The 22,007-nt window shown below is 41.0% G+C and overlaps 1 protein-coding gene across 4 annotated transcripts in view; it reads right to left on the reverse strand.

The window, feature by feature from the left end:
- PTBP3 (polypyrimidine tract binding protein 3) overlaps positions 1-21,642 on the reverse strand; it is a 43,976-nt gene extending 22,334 nt beyond the window's left edge. Inside the window, exons 1-2 of one of the 4 annotated variants that reach the window (XM_033173293.1) lie at positions 21,500-21,609; positions 10,337-10,370 (exon numbers count right to left, since the gene is read on the reverse strand). In XM_033173293.1, the coding sequence (XP_033029184.1) occupies positions 10,337-10,370; positions 21,500-21,507 (42 nt within the window). In that variant the 5' untranslated portion in view covers positions 21,508-21,609. Of the gene's footprint in view, positions 1-10,336; positions 10,371-21,499 lie in introns of all 4 variants that reach the window. The other 3 variants (XM_033173296.1, XM_033173295.1, XM_033173294.1) reach the window with 3 other exon arrangements.
- Between the last annotated feature and the right edge of the window lie 365 nt (positions 21,643-22,007).

Below are 22,007 nucleotides of genomic sequence, written 5' to 3' on the forward strand. Positions count from 1 at the left end.
TAGCTGGTGCCCCGTGTGAGGCTACACGTGAGGCATCGGCAAACGCCACAGCCAAGATCAGCAGCAGTTAGATGGAACAGCAGAGAATTAAAAGGCAGGTGGTTCACACATTGCATGACACTCTCTGCTTCTGCTCTGTCATTTCTAAATTCACATATAGAAAGGGGTGCCAACTTGAATAAACTATTAGTACGTGGGGATGTGTGTCAGCTAAGTCCCACCCCACAGAATCAATCACGATGAGGTGCACACACACCATCTGAACGGCAATGCCCATTAACTTTGGAGGGGGTAACCCCCTGAAACATTTTATGTAATCACAAAGTACCACAACTCAAACCAATTAATTTGAATACTTACCCCCTACCCACATTTAACACCCCAGATTTAAACAGTCAATGATTTGGGCCGACTATGAGGTTACATTTGTGTTACATGGAAGTATCCTTGCTCATGGTAGTGGGCCATACTACAAATAAGCAATAGTAAATGGATCACTATTTCAGAGAATAGCACAGTGAATCTAAGATCATATGAAGTTGTGCTCCTGGAACAGGGACTGGCAACCTGGTGCCCATAGGCACTGTGGAGCTTGCAAATGCCTTCACTGGTACCCCTGGGCATTCCCTGCAATGCCACTTGGTTGAATTTTAATATGCACACTTCCTCTTAATCGGGACCTCTCTAATCTGTCTCCAATCTAGCCTGTTCTGATGTCCTAGCAAAGTAGTAGTTTCTGCCTGTAGTAGTATCATGCTACTTGGGCAGACTGCTTAGGTCTTCTGCTAAAAATAAGAGCAGACTTACACAATTTCCCCCTTTTAACTATCACTAAGACAGGAACCTTTTGCTTAAACTGCCTGGCACTTGTCAATTATAATACTTCAAAATGTTTGCACATTTCATATCATTTGCCTGGAAAACATCAAAGTTACAGGCAATAGAAGAGAGTGGGTTTTCCAATAGAAACTAAACTCATTGCAGACTACAAATATTTAATCAATCCTATTTATTTTTGCAGGCTATAATATAAAGCCTCCTTGGAAGACCTGTTTGGGCTGGCCTTAAGGGCCCACGGGTTAAGTCAGCGAAGGGTGTCCTGATTGTAATGAAACCTCATCCCATCTCCCAAAAAGAATACAATAAAATTATCAGTAAAAACAGTAAAACATCTATTTTGAAAATTCAAAAAATAATTAAAATCAACAATAAATGGGTGGGGATTTCTTTCAAGTCTGCATCACGCAATTCAGACGACTCACTCTTTAAAATAAATGGACTGGGTTTCTCATATGCACACACTCTCGATTAATTGACTGCTGTCATAAAGCAAATCCCTCTGGTTTGAGGCACAGGAGTCGAATGATTTCCAATTTCACCATAATCTAGTAAAGTCTATATTATGCCTTAATCACTCCCTGAATGAACAAACAAACAAACAAACAAACAAACCAGAGTTAGCAGAACTTTTTACTTTAAATAATCTAAATCAAACATATTTAAAACCAGACGGGAGCACATCCTTAATAGGTGTATGTTTTATGTTTAGTGCAAAATGAGGCAAAATATTTGTCAATTTTTGTTTCTTAAAACTGTCATAGGTGTGTTACGGTTTATCCTTCCTCCTCCGTTCTGTGTCACAGTCTCACATTAACGGCCACATGGCAATACCACAAACAGTCATTGATGCTGCAATACATCTGGAATGATAAGAGTGGTAGCTTCAAATTATCTCAGATGTTTCAACATTTAGATTTCACTATGTGATTCCAAATAAGATCTTCGTATTGTTGGCATATTTTATGTGAACAGCTGGCATTCAAGTTCAACCAGACTAGAATATCCTGGTTCATACAAGTACAGCTATTCAGAAAAGAGTGAGCAAAAAATTAGTAACCTGAGCTTCTGCACTAACATGTTCTCTTACAAAATGAACACAAACTGTTAAGACTCTTATACTCAGTGTATAGGAAATAAAAAACAAGGGTCTTGTACGATTATATTACAAACTTCTATTTCAAAATTAATATTGACGTACAAATCTCACATTACTTTCAAACATTTATCTAGTCGCCTATTTTTTTTTGGAGGGGGAATAAAATTCTAATCTATAAGCAAACTTATAGGTAAGCTACATATATAAAACCGTTTTAATCATGTTTAATATTTAGGTAATATTGTAAATGGCTTTGAGATGCCTCATGGGATGCAATTGAAAAATGGAGAAACAACAAAAGATACTGAAAGAGAAGCACCCTTGGTAATCTTCCCCAGTCCTGCTGGAACATGTTCCACTTGCCTGCTACTTTACAGAACTTCAATTTCAGCCTCTTGATATTAGTACAAGCTGGGTGAAGATCTGTACAGAATGCCCTTAGGCAACCCCTTCCAAAAGTGCCAGATGATGGGCAGGCTTGCTTGGTATCTTTCACCTCAAGTGAAATGGGCAAAAACAGCAGGAAACAACACTGAAAATCTGGGCTGAATTCAAAATAACCAATGCTACATTTTTGAGGTACTATTTTAGGTCCAGCTGGGAACTCTTTAGAATGAAGTAACCTAACACATGCAAAAGAGCTTCTGGTGTCACTTACGTAGATCCCAAGATTTCCATTTTCCAGTATAAACAAAGTCCGTGTGGCGCAGTAGCCAAAGGGTTGGGTTTCAGTTCAAAAGTCCTGTTCGGCTATGAAGCCTTGAGCAAGTCACTCTCAGCCTAAGCCACTCACAGGGTAGCTACGTGAAGCTACACTGTTGCTCTGAGCTCCTTACAGGAATGCAAGAATACAGATGCAAATGTTGATTTGAAGAAGAGCCATTTACACTTTGACATGGGAAGCTGGCCTCAGGTGGTAAAAAAAATCCAACAGAGAAAATCTAGAAGCGAAATATCGTGGTAGAGCTGGCCCTACATACATACCATTTCACGATGCCAAATTAACTAAATGAGATAGCAACAAGCTTCACTGACAACAAAGACGTCCCATTCCAATACTAGTCCAACAAGCTGATCAGCAATCTCCCTAGAAACAGGGCTGTTAAATTAAGAGAGAGAGCAGCTGTTTTAGTCTTGCCTTCTCACTGGCACAGTAAGTTAGCATGCAGCTAGTTCCATTGTCTCATGTATCAATTATTGAAGCTCCCTGCTAGATCAGTAACAAGATACTATGGGCCTAACAAAAGGCACACAAGACTGTAATTAAAGAGCCAGTGGAAAAGATGCCTATAATTGAAGGAATGGCTACAGCAACTATGTAAGAACTACAAGGAATAATAAAATCTAGAAACCTAAAACTCAAGGGACTCTTCATTCACAAAGCCCTTGGATTATTCCTAGAATTCTCTTTTCACCAAGTTAAAGTATGGGACTATACTTTGAGAAATTGGTGGCAATTTTTGACTGAGAAAGGTTTCACATTAAAAAGCAACCCACTTTCACGTACAGCTTTTGGTTCCCCAACCAGGAAAATGCGAAAAGTGTGCTAATGGTAGGTCCCAGTCCAGCTCCTGTCCTGGAAAAAACTGTGCTTATGAATTGTACTCATGTGTTTGCCCCTTATCTATTCTGCAAAGACATAAAATGCAGCAGAAATTTGCAAGTAACTGAGAAGTGGGCACCAGTAATGTTTGGGACTGGAAACTTACCTCAATAGCAATACAGTGGTACCTTGGAAGTTGAACGGAATCCGTTCCAGAAGTCCGTTGGACTTGCAAAACGTTCAGAAACCGAAGCGCAGCTTCTGATTGCCTGCAGGAACCTCCTGCAGCCAATCGGAAGCCCCACTGGATGTTTGGGTTCCAAACCACGTTCACAAACCGAAACACTCACTTCCGGGTTTGGGAGCCAAAGCATCTGAGTACCGAGGCATTCAGGATCCAAGGTACGACTGTATGGACAACTGTACACAGCTTCTGATAGCAAGCTAAATTGGGGTGGGGTACATTTCTATTTACGTATTTATAGCCTGCACTTTCATTAAAAATATATCGTGGTATACAAGATGTAAGAATAAAATCAGTGAAAAATATCAAACAAAACATCAATAAATACTAATCACTTAAAGGAGAAAGTTCATATTGCACAGGCCTCTGTAAACAATATAGTTTTCAAAAAGAGGGCTAAAAGAACGGAGGGATGGTTTTCTGCTAAACCTCTGCTAGAGTAGAGTTTCAAAGTGCAGGGCATGCCATGCTAAAGGCTTGATCCCTAGTGAAGGCCAGCCAAACCCGAGGGGCGTGGGGAACTGGGATCTCAGTGATCAAGCAGGGATGTAACAGTCCTTAAGGTACTTTGAGCCCAAGTTGTTCAGGACATTGTGAATTAACACAAGTACCTTGAACCTGGCCTTTTAGTAAATCAGCAACCAGTGCAGCTCTATCGGCAGCAGGGTACCATGTTGCCAGTTATCTGTTCCTGTGAACCATCTGGTCGCTGCATCTGCACTAGATGGAAGCTTCTGGGCCAGATACAGGGGCAGCCCCATATAAAAGCGTATTACAGTAATCAAGCCTTTAGGTTACCAATGCATAGACTACTGTGGTCAGGCTACTGTGTTGTCCAGGAATGGTTACAGTTGATGTACGAGTCACAGAGCTTCAAGTGACAGAGATGGATGGAACAGCATCCCCAGGCTGTGTACCTGCTCCTTCAGAGGGAATGCAACAGATCTATCTCCCAGACACGGCAATCACCCACCCACATGGCCTGCATCTTTTCCAGATTCAACCCCAGTTTACTGATAATCAACCAGTCCACTGCTGCATCTATAATGTACAGTTGTGATCAACGTTTTTTTCCTATCTTGTATCTATGTGGGTTGTTGTTTTTTTGCCATCCCAGTTGAAGTCTTCTGGGCAACATATACAATGTGAAAGTCAGTCTCAATATGTTCAGCTAACCAAGTGAAAAATAAGCAAATTGAGAAACTGTAAATGCAGAATATCTTGGACTTTTAACACATAGTTGTGTAGTTAGTGGCTGCATAAAACCAGAATGTGTATGAGTCACTTGTATTTTTTTCCATAGTCAAATGATATTTAAAGAAAGCACCCTTAAACTACAATTCAACCAATTAAATAACTGGCTTCTGTATTACCAAAAATACAAGCAAGTTTGAGATGCTTAAGGAAATGCCAAATTGTAGCTTTTGTTAGAATCAAACAACATATTTAGGAGAACCAAACGTCAACAGTGCATTTAACTAAACACTCTAACCATGAATATAGGCATTCTCAAAGTAGTTGACTAAAATTGTAATTTAATAACTCAATAATTAAATCAATACTTAGTTATTTAAAGCATTAAAGGTTATTAACCCTAAACTTAAATAAAGTTGATAAGTGCCAACCTAACCCAACAGCATTTAAACTCTAAATATCATGGAAACCACATCAACCATAACAGCACCTATACTGAATATTAAGAAGTACTATGGGAGCAACTGCTTCTTTCCTATGTATCCTAAACTGCTTATTGCACACTGCTTATTATATACTACTTGTAACTGTTCCTATATAAAAAGGATGCAGTTAAGAACATTCAGGACTATTATCTCCCAGGAAGTCATATTAGCTATGTCAGTCCTGTTAGAAAACTCGTGTGATCCCCCCAGACACCAAAATTACAATATTAATTTTAAATGACAAATGACTACTCAGTGTTACAAAGCAGAAAATGTATGATAATTAAGGAAACAATATTAAAATAAATGAGCAAAAAAGGAACTAGGAGGCACATTTCCTCTATTTTAAAGTGAATTCTGCAAGAGTAAGTCATCAGGTCCTGCCAGAGGAGCAAGCATCATTATGTTCAAGAAAGAAAAATCCTAGTTGACAATTGGCTGAAGGTGATATTGTGATATACAACTCTACTGTTTATTCTTAGCAACCTTAAGAAAACTTTCAGGGATGAAAGGGGATACCATGGTTGTTTTGAATAAATTTAGGTTGACATTGCATTTGGATAATAACATACTTGACTGTCAAAACAAAATCAAAAATTATTTCCAGTAGCACCTTAGAGACCAACTGAGTTAGTTCTTGGTATGAGCTTTCGTGTGCATGCACACTTCTTCAGATACACATGCACACGAAAGCTCATACCAAGAACAAACTCAGTTGGTCTCTAAGGTGCTACTGGAAATAATTTTTGATTTTGTTTTGACTATGGCAGACCAACACGGCTACCCACCTGTAACTGATACTTGACTGTGCAAGTGAGGTAACTAGAAAACATATTGGTTCCACCCTGGAATGAAGATGTCCTACTAATTGTGGTTCTGACATACTTGAACTAACAGGAAGAAGTTCTTAATGCAACAAAACAAATGCTCAGGATTCCATGGTTAGAAATGAAATTGCTCTGGATAATAACTTTTCAAACCATATTAGAACGTCTTAGGGCTCCTTGGAAGCATATTACAGATTCTACAGAATCAAAGAATAAAACTGTTGGACTAGATTTATGAAAAAATAAGTTGTATTCCATATGCCCACCAGTCAATGTGCATCCACAAGACTGCTTTTGTACTGTTGGGTGTTTGCATTCCAAGGCTGCAATCATAACACCATTTACGGGGGGGGGGGGGGGAGGACCCACTGGATTCAATAGGACTTACTTCTGAGTAGACATGGTCCAGAATGCACTATTATTTCTGAGCGCATGCACAAAGGATCATCTACAATGTGCAGGAATCCCTTCTCAGAAAAGTATGGAAATCATTCCAAAAAGATGGCAAGTTTGAAAGAACACTGTTCTAACTAAATGGTCTGTCTGGTATAAAAATGAACTCTGCCTGGGATGTGACCACAATAAATTTGAGCAAAAGATTGGTACTAGGCCCTATAACTTGTTAGTAAACTGTTAGCAACTGAGAAGATCTGTTAGAAGGCTCAGTGTTCCAACAGCTGTCAATCTTACCTCTTTTCTCAATCAACCTCTTTTATACAAGCAACCTCAAAAAATTAAATTGACCACAAAGGGACTGAACAGAGAAAGTAAAATGTGCAATTCATCTGTAAGAAACCCAACAATTTCAAATGCTGTCGGGCCTCAACAGGTGAGTGCTACTTCTTAACTTTCAAACTAATGAAAAATGTCTTTATCATGCTCCTGGTGCTGAACGTAAAACTGTGTAGATTCTGACTAGTAAGGACTCCTAAAAGATAACTTTTGAAAAAGGTAGCATATATGCAATCTGCGTAACACCTTCTTTCTTGTCACTGTACAACTCTATTCAGATGTTTTACTATGTTTAATCAACATACAAGGGGGAAGCAAAGACAAGCATGCTACTATTACCTGTCAGTTGTTCTCGACAAGCTGAAGTGATAACTTCTGCCGTGGGGAGCCTTCACAACTTGTGTAGGCTTCCCATTTGATTTTGGACTTTGAAAAACTGGGATTCTACATTACATGGGGAGTCTACGCAAGCAGAGGGTGACATGGACAGCAAGAAGGGGCGGTGCTAGAGTGCTTTCCCTTCCCTTTCACCCCCACCCCACATCAAAAGGACCCTCTAAGCTGCAAAATGGACTGCCCCTCATAGCTTACAAAATTACAAGGTGAGGGGGTTGGGAACAAGTTGGAGCCAGATAACATGCTTTATCTGAACCAATTCTTTGCTCTCTCTCAATTCATGAGACGTTTAGACTCCAACAGCTTTGTTAATTATTGAATTAAACAGGCTTGCCTCCCAAATCTCAAAAGGCTACAACATTAGATTATATTAACCAACCTCCTGCAGTTACTAAGATACCTATATTATACTGTAATACCGTATGCAATTTGGTGGTGCTGAAGAAGAAGAAGAAGTAGAAGTAGTTTGGATTTGATATCCCGCTTTATCACTACCCGAAGGAGTCTCAAAGCGGCTAACATTCTCCTTTCCCTTCCTCCCCCACAACAAACACTCTGTGAAGTGAGTGGGGCTGAGAGACTTCAGAGAAGTGTGACTAGCTCAAGGTCACCCAGCAGCTGCATGTGGAGGAGCGGAGACGCGAACCCGATTCACCAGATTACGAGTCTACCGCTCTTAACCACTACACCACTATAAAACTTACTGGCTAAGCTGCTCTGGAGTCATAAAATTTTCACACATTCAAACTGTCAGCAAAACAAAAAGTCATTACTTCTTCCCTTCCCCTTCCATAGACTTTACAAAATCCTACATATGCATTTGTACCCAAATCATAATGCAGCACACAGTATAGTAGGAAGAAAAGACCAAATACGTTTCTTGAAACACTGAGGTGTTAAGAATTACTCGGGTATAAACTAGAGAGCAAGGCCCCTTAACCAAAAAATCACAATATTTATGTCTGGCAAATCTAGTTCTCTCTTCAGCTACCATTTGAAGAGGACTTATTGTACTTTTAGAAGCTGACACAGGACTACTGCTTCTGACATTCTAGTGATATGCTGCTATCAAGCCTCATGGATATCTGGCTACATGGAGAGTTGTGTGACTGAAGTACTTCCAATGGTGTTCGAAATTAGCCAGGTGCCAGGCACATTTTGCACCTGGCTACTGGCAACTTGCAACCCAGTAAAGAAAATGTAGAGATAGCCAGTAGCAGTACAACGACTAGAAACAAACAAACAAACATAAAAGCAATGGAGAGATTCTGGGAATGCCACTATAGTATCTCTGAACTGTACACAGAACAAGCAGGGAGCATAACAATTATTGCAAAGGGCTCAATATAACATAAAGCTGGGTATTTTCTTGCCTCATCAGATGGACAATTCAGAATAATGGAGGGGGGTATACTTCAAAGCACTTACTGACAGTGTGCACTCAGATGCCAGAATTTGGGTTACCTTGGCACAAAATTAAATTTGTACAAATATTCAAGATATTTATTTGAAGTCCTATCACAGAATTGGTTCTGCCTAACTAAAAACAAACAAACCCCCGAGTCCAATAATCTCTTATAAATATTCCATTACATGCAGCGTGGCTTCCTTTTGAACTCAATCTATAATATTTTGCCAGGTTCACTTCCGTTTTGCCTTTAAATCTAATGGTATGTTAAGTAAAAGCAATGACTCAACAGATAATGAAATTTGATCCAAATCAAGTCTTTTAAACCCTGAAGTCTAAAACCAGTCTTTTATTCCTAAAGAGTGATCTCCATGTCACAATAAAGTTTACCTCTTCAGAAAACTCTGTACAATTTATTTCAATGTATAAGATATTGCGTAATGTTATTTTTGTTTTTGTTTTTTTCCAAACATTAGCCATGACTTCTTTATTCTTTTGTTAGCTTGTCTATTTTCAGAGGCTTGCATTAAAAGTTTTAATATTTTGTCTGCTTGTTTATCTGAACAAAGCAATTATGTTTTCTAAGGCTCGAGTCCTCTAGTCTTAATTGGGAGCAAGTCCCTTTTAGGTAAAGGTACAGACTTCTGAATAGATATTGAGCTGGAATGAACATAATATTAGGGCACTATCTTTTACTGGCATATGTGGACTACAATTTTCTTTTGAAGCTGCAGCATTCAACAGCTTTGTGATGGTACAATAAAAGTATGTCTCATTATTGATCGTGAACACAACAGGCCATTTTCAATGCAGCAGCTACAATGGCGCAATGGAGCACTCTCCTGTGAACCCTCAAAATCAACTTGGGGGGTTGGGGAATCCTCCAGAGCCGATTTTGGGGGCATGTAGGGGCATGAGAAGAAGCAGAAGTTCCTTTCCAACAGTGGAACTATGCAAGTGGAGCACTGGAAACAACCCAATATATTCCAAGACTACAAATTACATGGTAGCCTTCATTTTATGAGACAAGGGAATAAAAATGCTGTTCTTACAAACATCTAAAGAGCACAGAGCAGCTAGGGGGTTAGCTAGATGTCTTTAGCAGAACTGGAGTTCAAAGACTGCTATAGCGTATTAGTCACTTGACCTTTAAAATTCAGTTTCCGGCGATCTGATTTTATTAATATGGCCTGCATAGATATAGAGTACAATGTTTTAGATGGTTATTATTAAGAACTAATTCTTAAACCCAGCATTTTGATCATTAGGATCTGAAAACAACAAAAGTATGGAGACTCAAAACCATTACTATTAAATATCTGCTTTTCTCATTTGACAACTTGCAAGCAAACGAAAACACTTTAATCTCTGGGCTACAAAGGATAGCAAGCTGAACTGGAAGAAACATAATTGTAAACGTGTAAAAAACTGTAAAGACTTCTTTGGGAGGGGAGTGGAATCAGACTGAAACAGAGCAATGCCACAAAAGCAAAAGGTGTGTATGAATACCAATATCTGGAAATAAAAATGGAGTAACAAGCGCATATGAAAGGACAGAAAAAGATGCCTACCTTTAAACCGACTGCTATAAGATCTGTAACAACACTGTGTGAAAAAAAATGGGAGAAAATGGAAAAGTTAGAAAAATAGTTATTGCACAGGCAGTGGTAAATAAAGCTTAAGGAAGAAAAAATATCAGAAGAATGAAATGAGTTATGGAGCGTTTTGCAAAAGAAATGGGACAGTTTAGTAACACATAGTATGAGAAAAGGAAAGTTCAGTTAGAACAAGTAGTAAAAACTATTAAAATAACAAAAACAAAAAACAAAACCCCTTTACACAACTCATTAAAGGAGCTTTTAGACACATCTATTACACAGGAAGTAGTGGAGACGTTGTTTTTTTTTTTTTTTTTACAAGCCAGACACATTTAGATTTCTACTGCTTTTTAGGGTGGGAAAACATATGAAACCAGGAAAAGTGAGATACTCCTATAGTAAAGTTATTACTTCTGTACTGTACAATAAAATGCAAGAACAAGACCACACATCCTACATTGTCTCCTTAAGGATAATGAAGTCCAGTAAAGTTATGAAAAGTAGTTCCACTTCTCTCATATTCCTTTCCATGCCCAGTCCGTTTTTGGGGTGCCATTGCCATTCCATCCTAAAGATGATACAGCAGACAGAAGCCACTGAGAAACAGGTGGGTAGGATCTTTCAAGTAGATTGTTCTGCAGTAGGGCCATAGCTTCTCCAGACAACGAAATATAATCCTGGGCATCCAAGCCCAATCCCAGAAACGTATTTCAACAAGAACCAAATGAAGACAAAATTTAAGTGAAATTTAAACTACCTCGAGAGCAATCTAACAACTAATCGTTTACTTCTGTTCTTCCTACACTCTACTGTATCAAACAATTTATGTTCAGAGATATTGATGGAGAAATCGTTTTCTTCTTTAATGAGCTTATGTCTCAGTACAAAAAAACCAAGAGATCAAGCCTTGTATCATGTACCTAATATGTTCTATCAGACCCATCTAAGAAATTTGCTCACCATAATAATAATAATAATAATAATTTATTTATTTATACCCTGCCCATCTGGCTGAGTTTCCCCAGCCACTCTGGGCGGCTCCCAATCGAGTGTTAAAAACAATACAGCATTAAATATTAAAAACTTCCCTAAATATTATTATATTTAAGCTCAATATATCCTAAAGAATACAGTCCCACCATGTCACTTCCTAACCATCACTGAGTAGAAGTTAAAGCCACAGCATCTGACCAGTAATTCACCGCAGCATTCAGCACCTGCTCCCCTGCAAGTAAGAATTTGGGAAATGGAAACCTGGATGTGTTATCTCCTCTTCATCTCATCTATGTCTCCACTTCACATTCATTAATACTGCTGCTTGTGAGCAACTACTTGTTATTTCTCACCTTCTCCAAACTGAAAGAGATGTGTTTTACTGGGCACTTGCCTCTGGCAAGCAGACTTCTTATTGTATTCTATAAGCAACAGGCAACACTTTTCTTCTAAAGATCCTGCCAAATATCAAGAAAGAGGAGCAAAATGCAGGCAGTTCCTAAATGTAGATGAGATGCTCTGTGATCCTATGTATGCAGACCACTGTTGTGAGCGCTAGAGGGATAACACATTTTAGGCAGAATGTGTGCTTTTGCTTCGATGATAATAATTAAAACTTTTGCTCTTGCTGAAAGATACAAGATGATCTGTGGTGTATGGAACTGCGAGTTAAAACTGAGCAAGACTATTATTTGATTTGCAAAAATGTTATGCAACATTAATCAAATTACCGCTTCCTTGAGTTTATTAAATTCATAGATGCATGGTAGATAGTGAAATGATACAATGAATAGAGAGCTTCACCTTTGCCAAACACACCCACACCCAAATCTCTAAGGTTACAAACCACTTCTGATAGGACTCACTTCATCTATCAGTATCACACGTAGCATTAACTTCTTATTCTAGCCAAGTGTAAATAAAACAAAAGGAAACGAAAAAAACGCAAAACATTTATGTCTAGCACACAACCCATAATAAATATTATTAAACTATACAGAACAGTTGGGTAAGTAAAGATACAGAATTTGTTTCATATGTGATAGTTTCAAGTATGCTCACTGTACAGAAATGAACGTCCCTAGTAAAAATACTAAAACTCAATACAAATGAAATGATTGATGAACTTTGGGATTTCCCTTTAATATTGAAATTGATTTAAAAATAAAGAAAGAACTGAGATAAAGGAAACAGGACAAAGACAAAATAAAGTTGTTGCAAACTTGAGTCCAATTTGGAATACAATCAAAATAACTTATGCCTCTCTGAGAAACTATGTCTTTGAGCAGCATTTTAAAATATGTTGCATTTGTTTTCTTTGTTCTTCTTTCTAGTAATTATTATTATTTTCCTATTAATTGACATATTCAAGGAAGCTGGCACATTGTGCAAGGTTAATATTAATATTTAGATTTTTGTTTGATGATTTCTGGATGTAAATTGTGCACGACACATGCAAGCTATGCAAAGATTTGAGGAGCTGTAGAATTGCTATGTCAAAGCAATACTTCAAGTTTATACCGAACAAGACCATTGCATTGCACCACCGCTACACATTTTCAGCCGCAACTTTCACTGATGAGGAATGTTTGCTCTCAAGCCAACAAGAGAATGGATGGATCCAGAAAAATGCTGGCAGAGTGGCATGCTCATCTCCAGCAGCTCACCCAAAAGTCTCCCCCAAGGGTTGGGGGACCCTGCCGAATGGAGTGGGCTGTAGTGGTCATAGGAGGTTGTCTGGCAAACAAACCAGAGTACATGTTGTAATAACCACAGTGGGCTCCAGCACCGAAGGGAAGGCTGCTTTCAGTCTGCGCTAAGCCACTATAGCAGGATGGACACCCAAATTATACACCTGGTAAGTTCAACTTAATAAATAAGGTCATTTATCCTATTAAGCACTTGCAGGTTCAGTTGACACTATTCAACAGAAACTTTTTTCATGTCAGTAATTACCAGAAAACACAAGTCATCAGCTTGAGTACAGGCCAAGGAGTCAAAATGTGCAGCAGCTTTAAATTGCTATCACAGATCACTCAACTAAAGTTGATTCTCTTGAGACAACTATAGGACAACAAATCAATTTGTATACTAATAAGATTCCTCTCATCTGTGCAACCTAGTTCTTTTACTTGAACAACAAGTAGGGGAATATGGGAAGAAGAAGAAAGGTCAAAACAGGACACAATAATATTTTTAAAAAATTGTCCCATGACTAGACTATGGGTGGGTGATGCATCGACACACTATCCAAAATTGATTTGAAGTCTACATTGTGGTAACAGTTTCATAATATTCAGCATGATTATATATTGCGAATCATGTTGTGTGTGTGTGTGCTATGTAAAAAATTGTGATGTGGGAACAACTGTGAAGCCAGTCATCGTTTCTCTCGTAATTCCTGACTCCGTGTCGCTCTGTACTATAAAATAACAATTGTAACAATGTGTTAAAGGTAAGTAATAGTGTATCAGTTTTAGGCCCCTAAAATAGTAGCAGTTACAAGGACTTTACCTCATTTGCCTCTACGTCTTTATGTCAGACATCGAGATATATAGGCAGCCCACCGTTTATGCGCATTCAATGTGTGAAACCGTATATATGTGCATTGCACTGAATTCGGAAGTGACCTGGAAATGTCATAAAGACGTTACTGAAACGTCACTAAAATGGTGGGTTGGGGGGGGGGGCGGAATGGGGTGTTTCCAGGCTTTTTCAATGGGTTTCAATTATATGCAATTTTACCGGCGTGGTGCGATGCCTCAAAACGTAATCCACACATAAATTGAGGGCTGCCTGTACTGGTATATTGCAATCTTTACCCGGCGATATATCACGATGTGGAAAATCAGCCACTGCTCAGCCCTAGACTAGACTGAGCTCAAACTAGGAGGAAATTTTTGCTAACTCTTTGTCATCTGAAGAAGTGTGCATGCACACGAAAGCTCATACCAAGAACAAACTTAGTTGGTCTCTAAGGTGCTACTGGAAGGAATTTTTTATTTTATTTTCTTTGTCATCCAGTGTACAATCCCTCTGTAGGTTTTTTACTACTGTACGTAGTAAAGTGGTTCACACGAGAATGCCCCCTCCCCCCACAAAGGTCATGAAATGCCCCGCAAGAACCACATCAATGTCACCTGCATACATACACACTGTATCTGATATTCAGCTAACAGCACTGTTCTCCCCAGCAGCTTCAATGACAATAAAAATACTCAACCTATCCCTAATAATGCTACCACACAAAGCCACACCGTGACTCTCCAGCCTATGTGTCCATATCCCAATAAAACGTACTATCACATATTTCAGACAAAGCATAAAACGCCTTCTTGGATTCTCCATATCCACATAGCCAAGCAGTCATTCCCCTCATTCAAATATTGCGACAATCACAGATGAAAGCACACTTGTTTCTTCCCCAAAAGAGGTTTGATTTGGGGGGGGGGCGCGCGGGTGAAACACAAATACCCTATGCAGAAGCATCTCAATCTGAAGTCATTTTACTTACAAATCTAATTGGTTTTGTGAGAAATACAACAAATTCATAAATAAACATACTGATATTTGTTGCTATCCTATTATTTTATTATAGACATGAACATGAAATCAATATGGTCTATGGTGCCAGAGGCAGATTTGCAAGCACTTAAAAGAATGCTGTTAGTACGGCTGTAAATTTTAATTAGCCGATTAATCAACTAAAACATTAATCAATCAATAGTGTGGGCAATCTTACAACTTTAAGGCTGTAAGTAAAGGACACACATGCTTACTTTTGAAGTCCTTTTATTTCCAGCATATTAGCACCACTGGGAATGAAGAAACACATTCAAGTCCACCTTTCTTCTAAAAATGAATGACAGCTTCTAGTAAATGTTTTGCTAAGTATCTATGTTGATGTTTTTGCTAAGTATCTATGTTTTGCTAAGTATCTATGTTGATGTAGATATATCAGTTGCTTGAAAGGCAGAACAAAAAACCATTCAGCTCTATTATTTAGGTATCAAAGTAAATTATTTACATCCCTTTAAAAATATAGATTTGTTTGTTCTATATCACAAAATACTTAACATTCAATTTTTTTACAATTAAAGGGTTATTTATTTGCCTCTTAGCAACTGTTTGCCGAAGACAGGAGTGCCTGGAGTGCTCTGGTCCATGGGGTCATGAAGAGTCAGACACAACTAAATGACTAAACAACAAACTGTTTGCCCTAACCATCAATATGAAAGATACAGTATATAATTTTCATCAACTTTACTTGGGTAATACTCCCTTCAGCCAATTCAACAAACTAAAACTAAGCAGAAATGTTACACAACACCCCAGTACCTAAAACTCACCAAATAAGGTTCCTAAGCACCATGTATTAATGCATTCTAGATACTTTTGTTACACAACCCACACCTCACCCACACTGCAGCTTTACTATAAGTAAAGCCACATATCAACAGACATCTTGCCTCATTGTAATTAGCTGAATTAAGCACAGACACCCATTTACAGCATGATCTGAGCATCATTTCTATGTTAAAAACTTGCACTAAAGGTAAAGGGACCCCTGACCATTAGGTCCAGTCGTGGACGACTCTGGGGTTGTGGCGCTCATCTCACTTTACTGGCCGAGGGAGCCGGCGTATAGCTTCCGGGTCATGTGGCCAGCATGACTAAACCGCTCCTGCCGAAACCAGAGCAGCACACGGAAACACCATTTACCTTCCTGCCGGAGCGGTACCTATTTATCTACTTGCACTTTGACATGCTTTCGAACTGCTAGGTTGGCAGGAGCAGGGACCGAACAACGGGAGCTCACCCCGTCACAGGGATTCGAACCGCCGACCTTCTGATCGGCAAGCCCTAGGCTCTGTGGTTTCACTATTGCACAAACAGACTTCCCCTTCCCCCCTTCACATCTGCTCTGCTGAGCCTCCCAGCCCTCCAGAGCAGATTTTGGGTCAGTGTCGGGGACTAGATGGGAAATCCATTGTATCAATGAAGCCTGTTCCACAGGCAGAGGAGCACATTAGATTTCATTCTTAATGCTTACTGCTTACTTTGCCTCCAGGACAAACTGCAAGCCCACTATAAATGAAGTGATTGTGGTGGGGAGTGAGATCACAAGATAGTTGTAACGACTGGCATGTACCGGTAATACTTTTGTGTATGTCTACTTAGAAGCAAGCTCCTGTTAACTCAGCAGAATCAAAATATATAGAGCTAAACTGCCGGCCTGCGAAGAGTGTTGCAATATGGCCATAGTTCCAATTTGTTTTTAAGAAGCTACCCTGTAACCAAGTTGCTTTTGATTCTTTTCCTGGAGACTGGGTATGAGGAGGAAAGGCAGCAAAACTCAATCCATCAGGTTAGCTCAGTGTTTTTCAACCTTTTTTGGGCAAAGGCACACTTGTTTCATGAAAAAAAATCACGAGGCACACCACCATTAGAAAATGTTAAAAAAATTAACTCTGTGCCTATATTGACTATATATAAAGTAATTCTCTTGAATAGGAATCAAATAAACACAAATCTTTCGAATTTTTCAATTTCCCCCCACGGAACACCAGGCAACATCTCGCGGCACACTAGTGTGCCGTGGAACAGTGGTTGAAAAACACTGGGTTAGCTGGCTCCAACTGCCATTTTGCTTCCTTGTTTCTCAGAACGGCCTCCTCGGCAGCCATTTCAACTGGTCACTACAAGTTGAAGTACACTAACTTTTAAGAATTGATATGTGGAATGTGCTTTATTGCTTTCATTCCTCTTTCCTTTAATACGACACGTCTAATAAACATTATGCCTGTGGGCATAGTCTGCCCCGTTTCTTTAATCAAAGTACAGAGCTCAGAACACTCTAAGCACTGTAGAAGTTATGGTGGATGGTTTTTGAACTTGATTGGGAACTTGGCACAAGATGGGTGGTTTGTTTTTGTTGAAGGAAAATTATTCTCCTTAGTCTACCTATAAAAATCTCATGTCCGAGCCAGAAGTATGCTTTAAGGGTTTAAATATGGTGTGGGTGAGGTTGCAGTGACAACTTCTGAGAAGTACTGTGGACCTTCTGCCTTTGTATTAAGTACACATCAGGATAATCATTAGCTTAAAACTGCCTTAAAAAAATCATGGCTAAGCACAACTTTAAACCCAAATTCAATGCTGGTGTTCTAGTGAAAAGACCAAAATTTCAAATCTTTGCTTTACACTTAGGAAGTGGTCAAACCTATACTTTACAGGTGAAACTCAAAAAATTAGAATACAGTCGTACCTCGCGTTACGTACGCTTTGGGTTGCGTACTTTTCGGGTTACGAACTCCTGTAACCCAGAAGTGTAACCTGCCACGCGTGCAATCCGCGCATGCGCATAAGTGTGCTTCACGCATGCGCAAAGCACATTTTTCGGGCTACGTACGTTTTGGGTTACTAACAGCGACCCGGAACCAATTAAGTACGTAACCCGAGGTACGACTGTATCGTGGAAAGGTTCATTTCTTTCAGTAATTCAACTTAAAAAGTGAAACTAATATATGAGATAGACTCATGACATGCAAAGCGAGATATGTCAAGCCTCTATTTGTTATAATTGTGATGATTATTGTGTACAGCTGATGAGAACCCCAAATTAACAATTTCAACTTTGGGGTTTTCATCAGCTGAACGCCATAATCATCACAATTATAACAAATAAAGGATTGACATATCTCGCTTTGCATGCCATGAGTCTATCTCATATATTAAACTCCAGTAGCTTATGAAAACAATTGCTTACATACATGGACTTTTCCACGATATTCTAATTTTTCGAGTTTCACCTGTATATAGTGAAGTAAATATAAAGTACTTTGCACATTTTGTGTAATGTTCTCAAGCAAACTCAGAAACCATAGTTTAGTAATTTCAATTTTATAGGTGGGCACCTAAGCAAAGCTGGTTGTACCAGATTCACACCTAATGGGGGATTTGAACTTTGTCTTCTGTCCAACCTCTTCATACTGTGTATAACTATAAACTATGGTGTATAATTTATATCAAGTAGGAAATACATCTTTTAACAAATAAGACACATGCAACTAAGAGACCACCAGACACTTATTGAAATCCTGAGAATATCAGTTTCCTTTGTTTGAAATGTGCTACAACCCATATATTTGTAGAAGAGTACCTGAAAGAGTTAAAAATGCTGGCTAATTATATTTGTGTTTTTCATTTCACAGTTTTGAAGATGGAAAAACACATTTGGAACACTTGTGCTTAGCAGTATCAATTATTCAGCTTACAAGGAGAGGTGCTGCTTTTATTAAAGATACTGGGTTTTTTATTGAAAATGATACACAAATGTGCACTCTAAACATGGTATAAATAGCGCGTCTACACTGCATGCTACTGATTCACTTTAAATTTCTGAGAAGGCTTGTGCTCAACTACCTATGGTGTAAGAGTATGAAAGTCAGCTTTCCACAATATGACTTCCAATGTGATTTATTAGTGGGGATAAAACATGTTGTATCAAGGTTAGATTAACCCCAGTGACGTCGTGTCTAGATGAAATCTGCTGAAGTATATTTTTAAGAGTTAGTAAGTGACAGAATCCTGACATGCATATGCCATAGAGAAACACTGATATCCAAGTTACGAGGTGAAGATTGCAATCCTGTACCTAGATTCCTAGGAATAAACCACACTGACCTCAATGGGAATTGCTTCGCAGTAGACATGCTTCACTCAGTAGTGAATCAGATTGCACACTCAAGTGTACCTCTAAACCCATATCATGTATTACATATTTATTTATTAAATGCACACCACTTGATGGTTGAAAACCCTTAGAGGTTTTAAGTGTACTTCCAAAAAAAAAAGGTAATGGAAATCTAGGCTTAGCAACTAATTTTATGAAGCAACACACTCACAGTTATGCATAAGAGCACTGAGCCTTCTCAAAATACATACCTGTATGCTTAACTTAAATGCCAGTTTGGAGTCTTGTTCACAGTAACAGAAAGCAGAAACTTTCGGCACAGAAAAACATACTACAAAATATGAATTGTTTTATCTGATCTTCATCACTAAATAAATGCCACCCAACTTTTCACGCATGCTCCTCCAGGCAGATACTCTTGATCTGCACACAATGATCCAAAGAATGAACACTCACACTGACAGCCAACAATCAATGACCAATGTGCATAGACACACTACCAACCAATATATTCTCAATAATATAGGATGCACACGTGTGTGTGTGTGTGTGTGTGTGTGTGTAAATATTCTCCACAATATAGTCTCCATAATATTAACATGTATTTGAGGATAAAATAGCATGTGGCATGGGAGGTGGGATTAATCAGAACCTGAAATGCACAAGGCTATTAAAAACCCATGGAACTTAAAACACACATTTGAATTTTGCATTACAGTCGGGATAGAAAAAGCTGCAATTAAGAAAACCACCATTGCAAGGCAACATCCAAAGAGAGAAGGTACAGGTAAGACTTTTCCAGAGGCTGATTTAAACACCTGAAGAGCAAACACTACGGGGTCTGTTTTCATGGCCGCGTGAGACTAGAGTTCCAATTAATTAGTTAATGGCCTTCATCAGTCCCAAGTCGAGATTAAAGCGATAAGCTTCTCCAGTTGTTGCTGATGACTGCGCTTTACAAGACGGCGGGCTACTATCTCCTTAAGAAGATGGGGAAAGAAATCTGAAGGCGGCGGCGGGGGGGGGGGGGCAGAAACACCGCGAGTCACGCTGCAATGTTAGAAGCAGGCGCGTCTGCAACCTTTAACTTAAGGCGGCGCTCTCTATTTCCTGGTTCTGCTCTTGCGCAGCGGCGGAAAAGCCACGATGCGCTCAGGCAACAACCCCCTCTGGTGGGTGTCTCCCATCTCCCTGGGCTCAACGAGGAAGCGCTCCTCCCGCGGCCTGCTCTCGCTCTCCCCACCCCCCTTTTCCCCACCTTCCCCCTTCCCCACGACCAGCACGCGCCGTCTCCTTCGCAGACCCGTTTCCCCCGCGCAAGATGCGCGACGCGCCTTTCTCCCTCCCCAGAACATCGCCACGCTTTCCTTCCTCCGAGCAAGCCCGACTCGTCGCGCGAAGGAAAACTCCTGTTGCCCATCACACCTGACACGCAGCAGCAACAGCAGCAGCGGCGGCGGCAAAGGGAGAGGAGGAGAAGCAAGCAAAACAAAACGCCGTCCGAGCAAGCCTTGCAACTTAGGCTCGTCTCCTTTACTGCTGTCGCAACGAGAAAGAGGAAGAGAAAGCGGGGTGGGGAGGAAGAGAAATCTGTTGCTCTTGTGGGAGGCTTCCTTTTTGGAAGAAGGAAGGGAAAGGAGAAAAAAAAGAAAAGAACCAACAATGGCCAGCGAGGAGGAGACGGAGAGAGACTTTAAAAAAGTCGCCCAAGCGAGCTGCACGGCTCCCGAGCGCAACAAGACGTAAGAAGTTTTCGAGGCTGGCTCGTCACACCGTACCTGGGGGAAAAGTTGCGCGCTCGCTCGCTCTTTCTCCTCCTTCTCCCCCACCCAGGCAGGTTCGGGGGAAGGGAGAGGAAGAGGAGGCCGGGCGAGCTTGTTTTTCCTTCCATTTCACATGCCCGAGAAGCAGCTCCCGCTGCAAACTCCCCATGACCCCACTTCTTCTTCCCCACCCCCAACCCCCCGAAAGACGCGAGGAGGAGGAATGTGAAGAACCGGATTTTGGAGGGGCGGGCGTGCAAATCCGAAAAGGAGGCGACTCTAAGCAACATCCCCCAACACATGCGCCAGATGCCTCCCTTCCTTTCCTCGCGCTGTCCCACCTACATATTATGTGCCCCCCCAACTACCTACTTACCTGCCCGGGTTACTGCACCTTTTTATCGCCGCCGCCGGTCCCCACCCCCCACCCCGCGCTTCCTCTTTCGCTCCCACCAGCCCCGCCGCTGCCCCTTCACCAACCCCCGATATTGTCCAAAAATACAGAGGTAGAGAGATACAAGTATGCACAAAGCGAAGCAGCCACTGGCCCCGGTGAGGTGAGGACGGGGGGGAGGGATTGGGAGGGGGGGTTGGAAATGGAAAGACCACCCCCCCCCTCTTTTCGCCTCCACAAGCGGGTGCAATCCGCCCGTCCGCGACCGCCGGGGCGAGGCAGGTACTTACCCATCCATGGCACAGACAGGAGGAAGGAAGCGGCGAGGGACGGGACAGGGCGAGGGGGAGGGAAGGGAAAGGGAGCGGAGCGGCCGCCTCACAGAAGGAAAAACGAGAAAGGATGGGCGAAGCGGGGGGGGCGGGGTTGCCGGCGGCGCGCAGGCGCGACAGCTGGTCCCTGCCCTGCCCGCCCCCGACTCCTGTTGCCGCCGCCCAGCTCGTCGAGGCTCCCGGACACACCCAAGCGTCAGCTGGAGAGGGGCGGGGGGGGGGAGGCGCGCACGCGGGCTCGGCAAGGTGCGCGTGCGTTTCCCCCCTGGCTTCGAAGGCTTCTGCCTTGCCTGGGAGAGGCGAGCGCCCGCCCCGCCGCGAGCGAGCGTGCCAATAAAACACGCGCGGCTCCCCGAGAGATCTCCGTGCGCGAGCCTTCGGCGGCAATAACAACAGGCAGCAGCTGTTGCTGCCGCCGCGGGCGGGCGGGGTATACGCGTGCGCGCGCGCTCTCTGCCCTTCCTCT

This window comes from Lacerta agilis, chromosome 16 (assembly GCF_009819535.1).
Source record: "Lacerta agilis isolate rLacAgi1 chromosome 16, rLacAgi1.pri, whole genome shotgun sequence".
In the NCBI taxonomy this organism is placed as follows: domain Eukaryota; kingdom Metazoa; phylum Chordata; class Lepidosauria; order Squamata; family Lacertidae; genus Lacerta; species Lacerta agilis.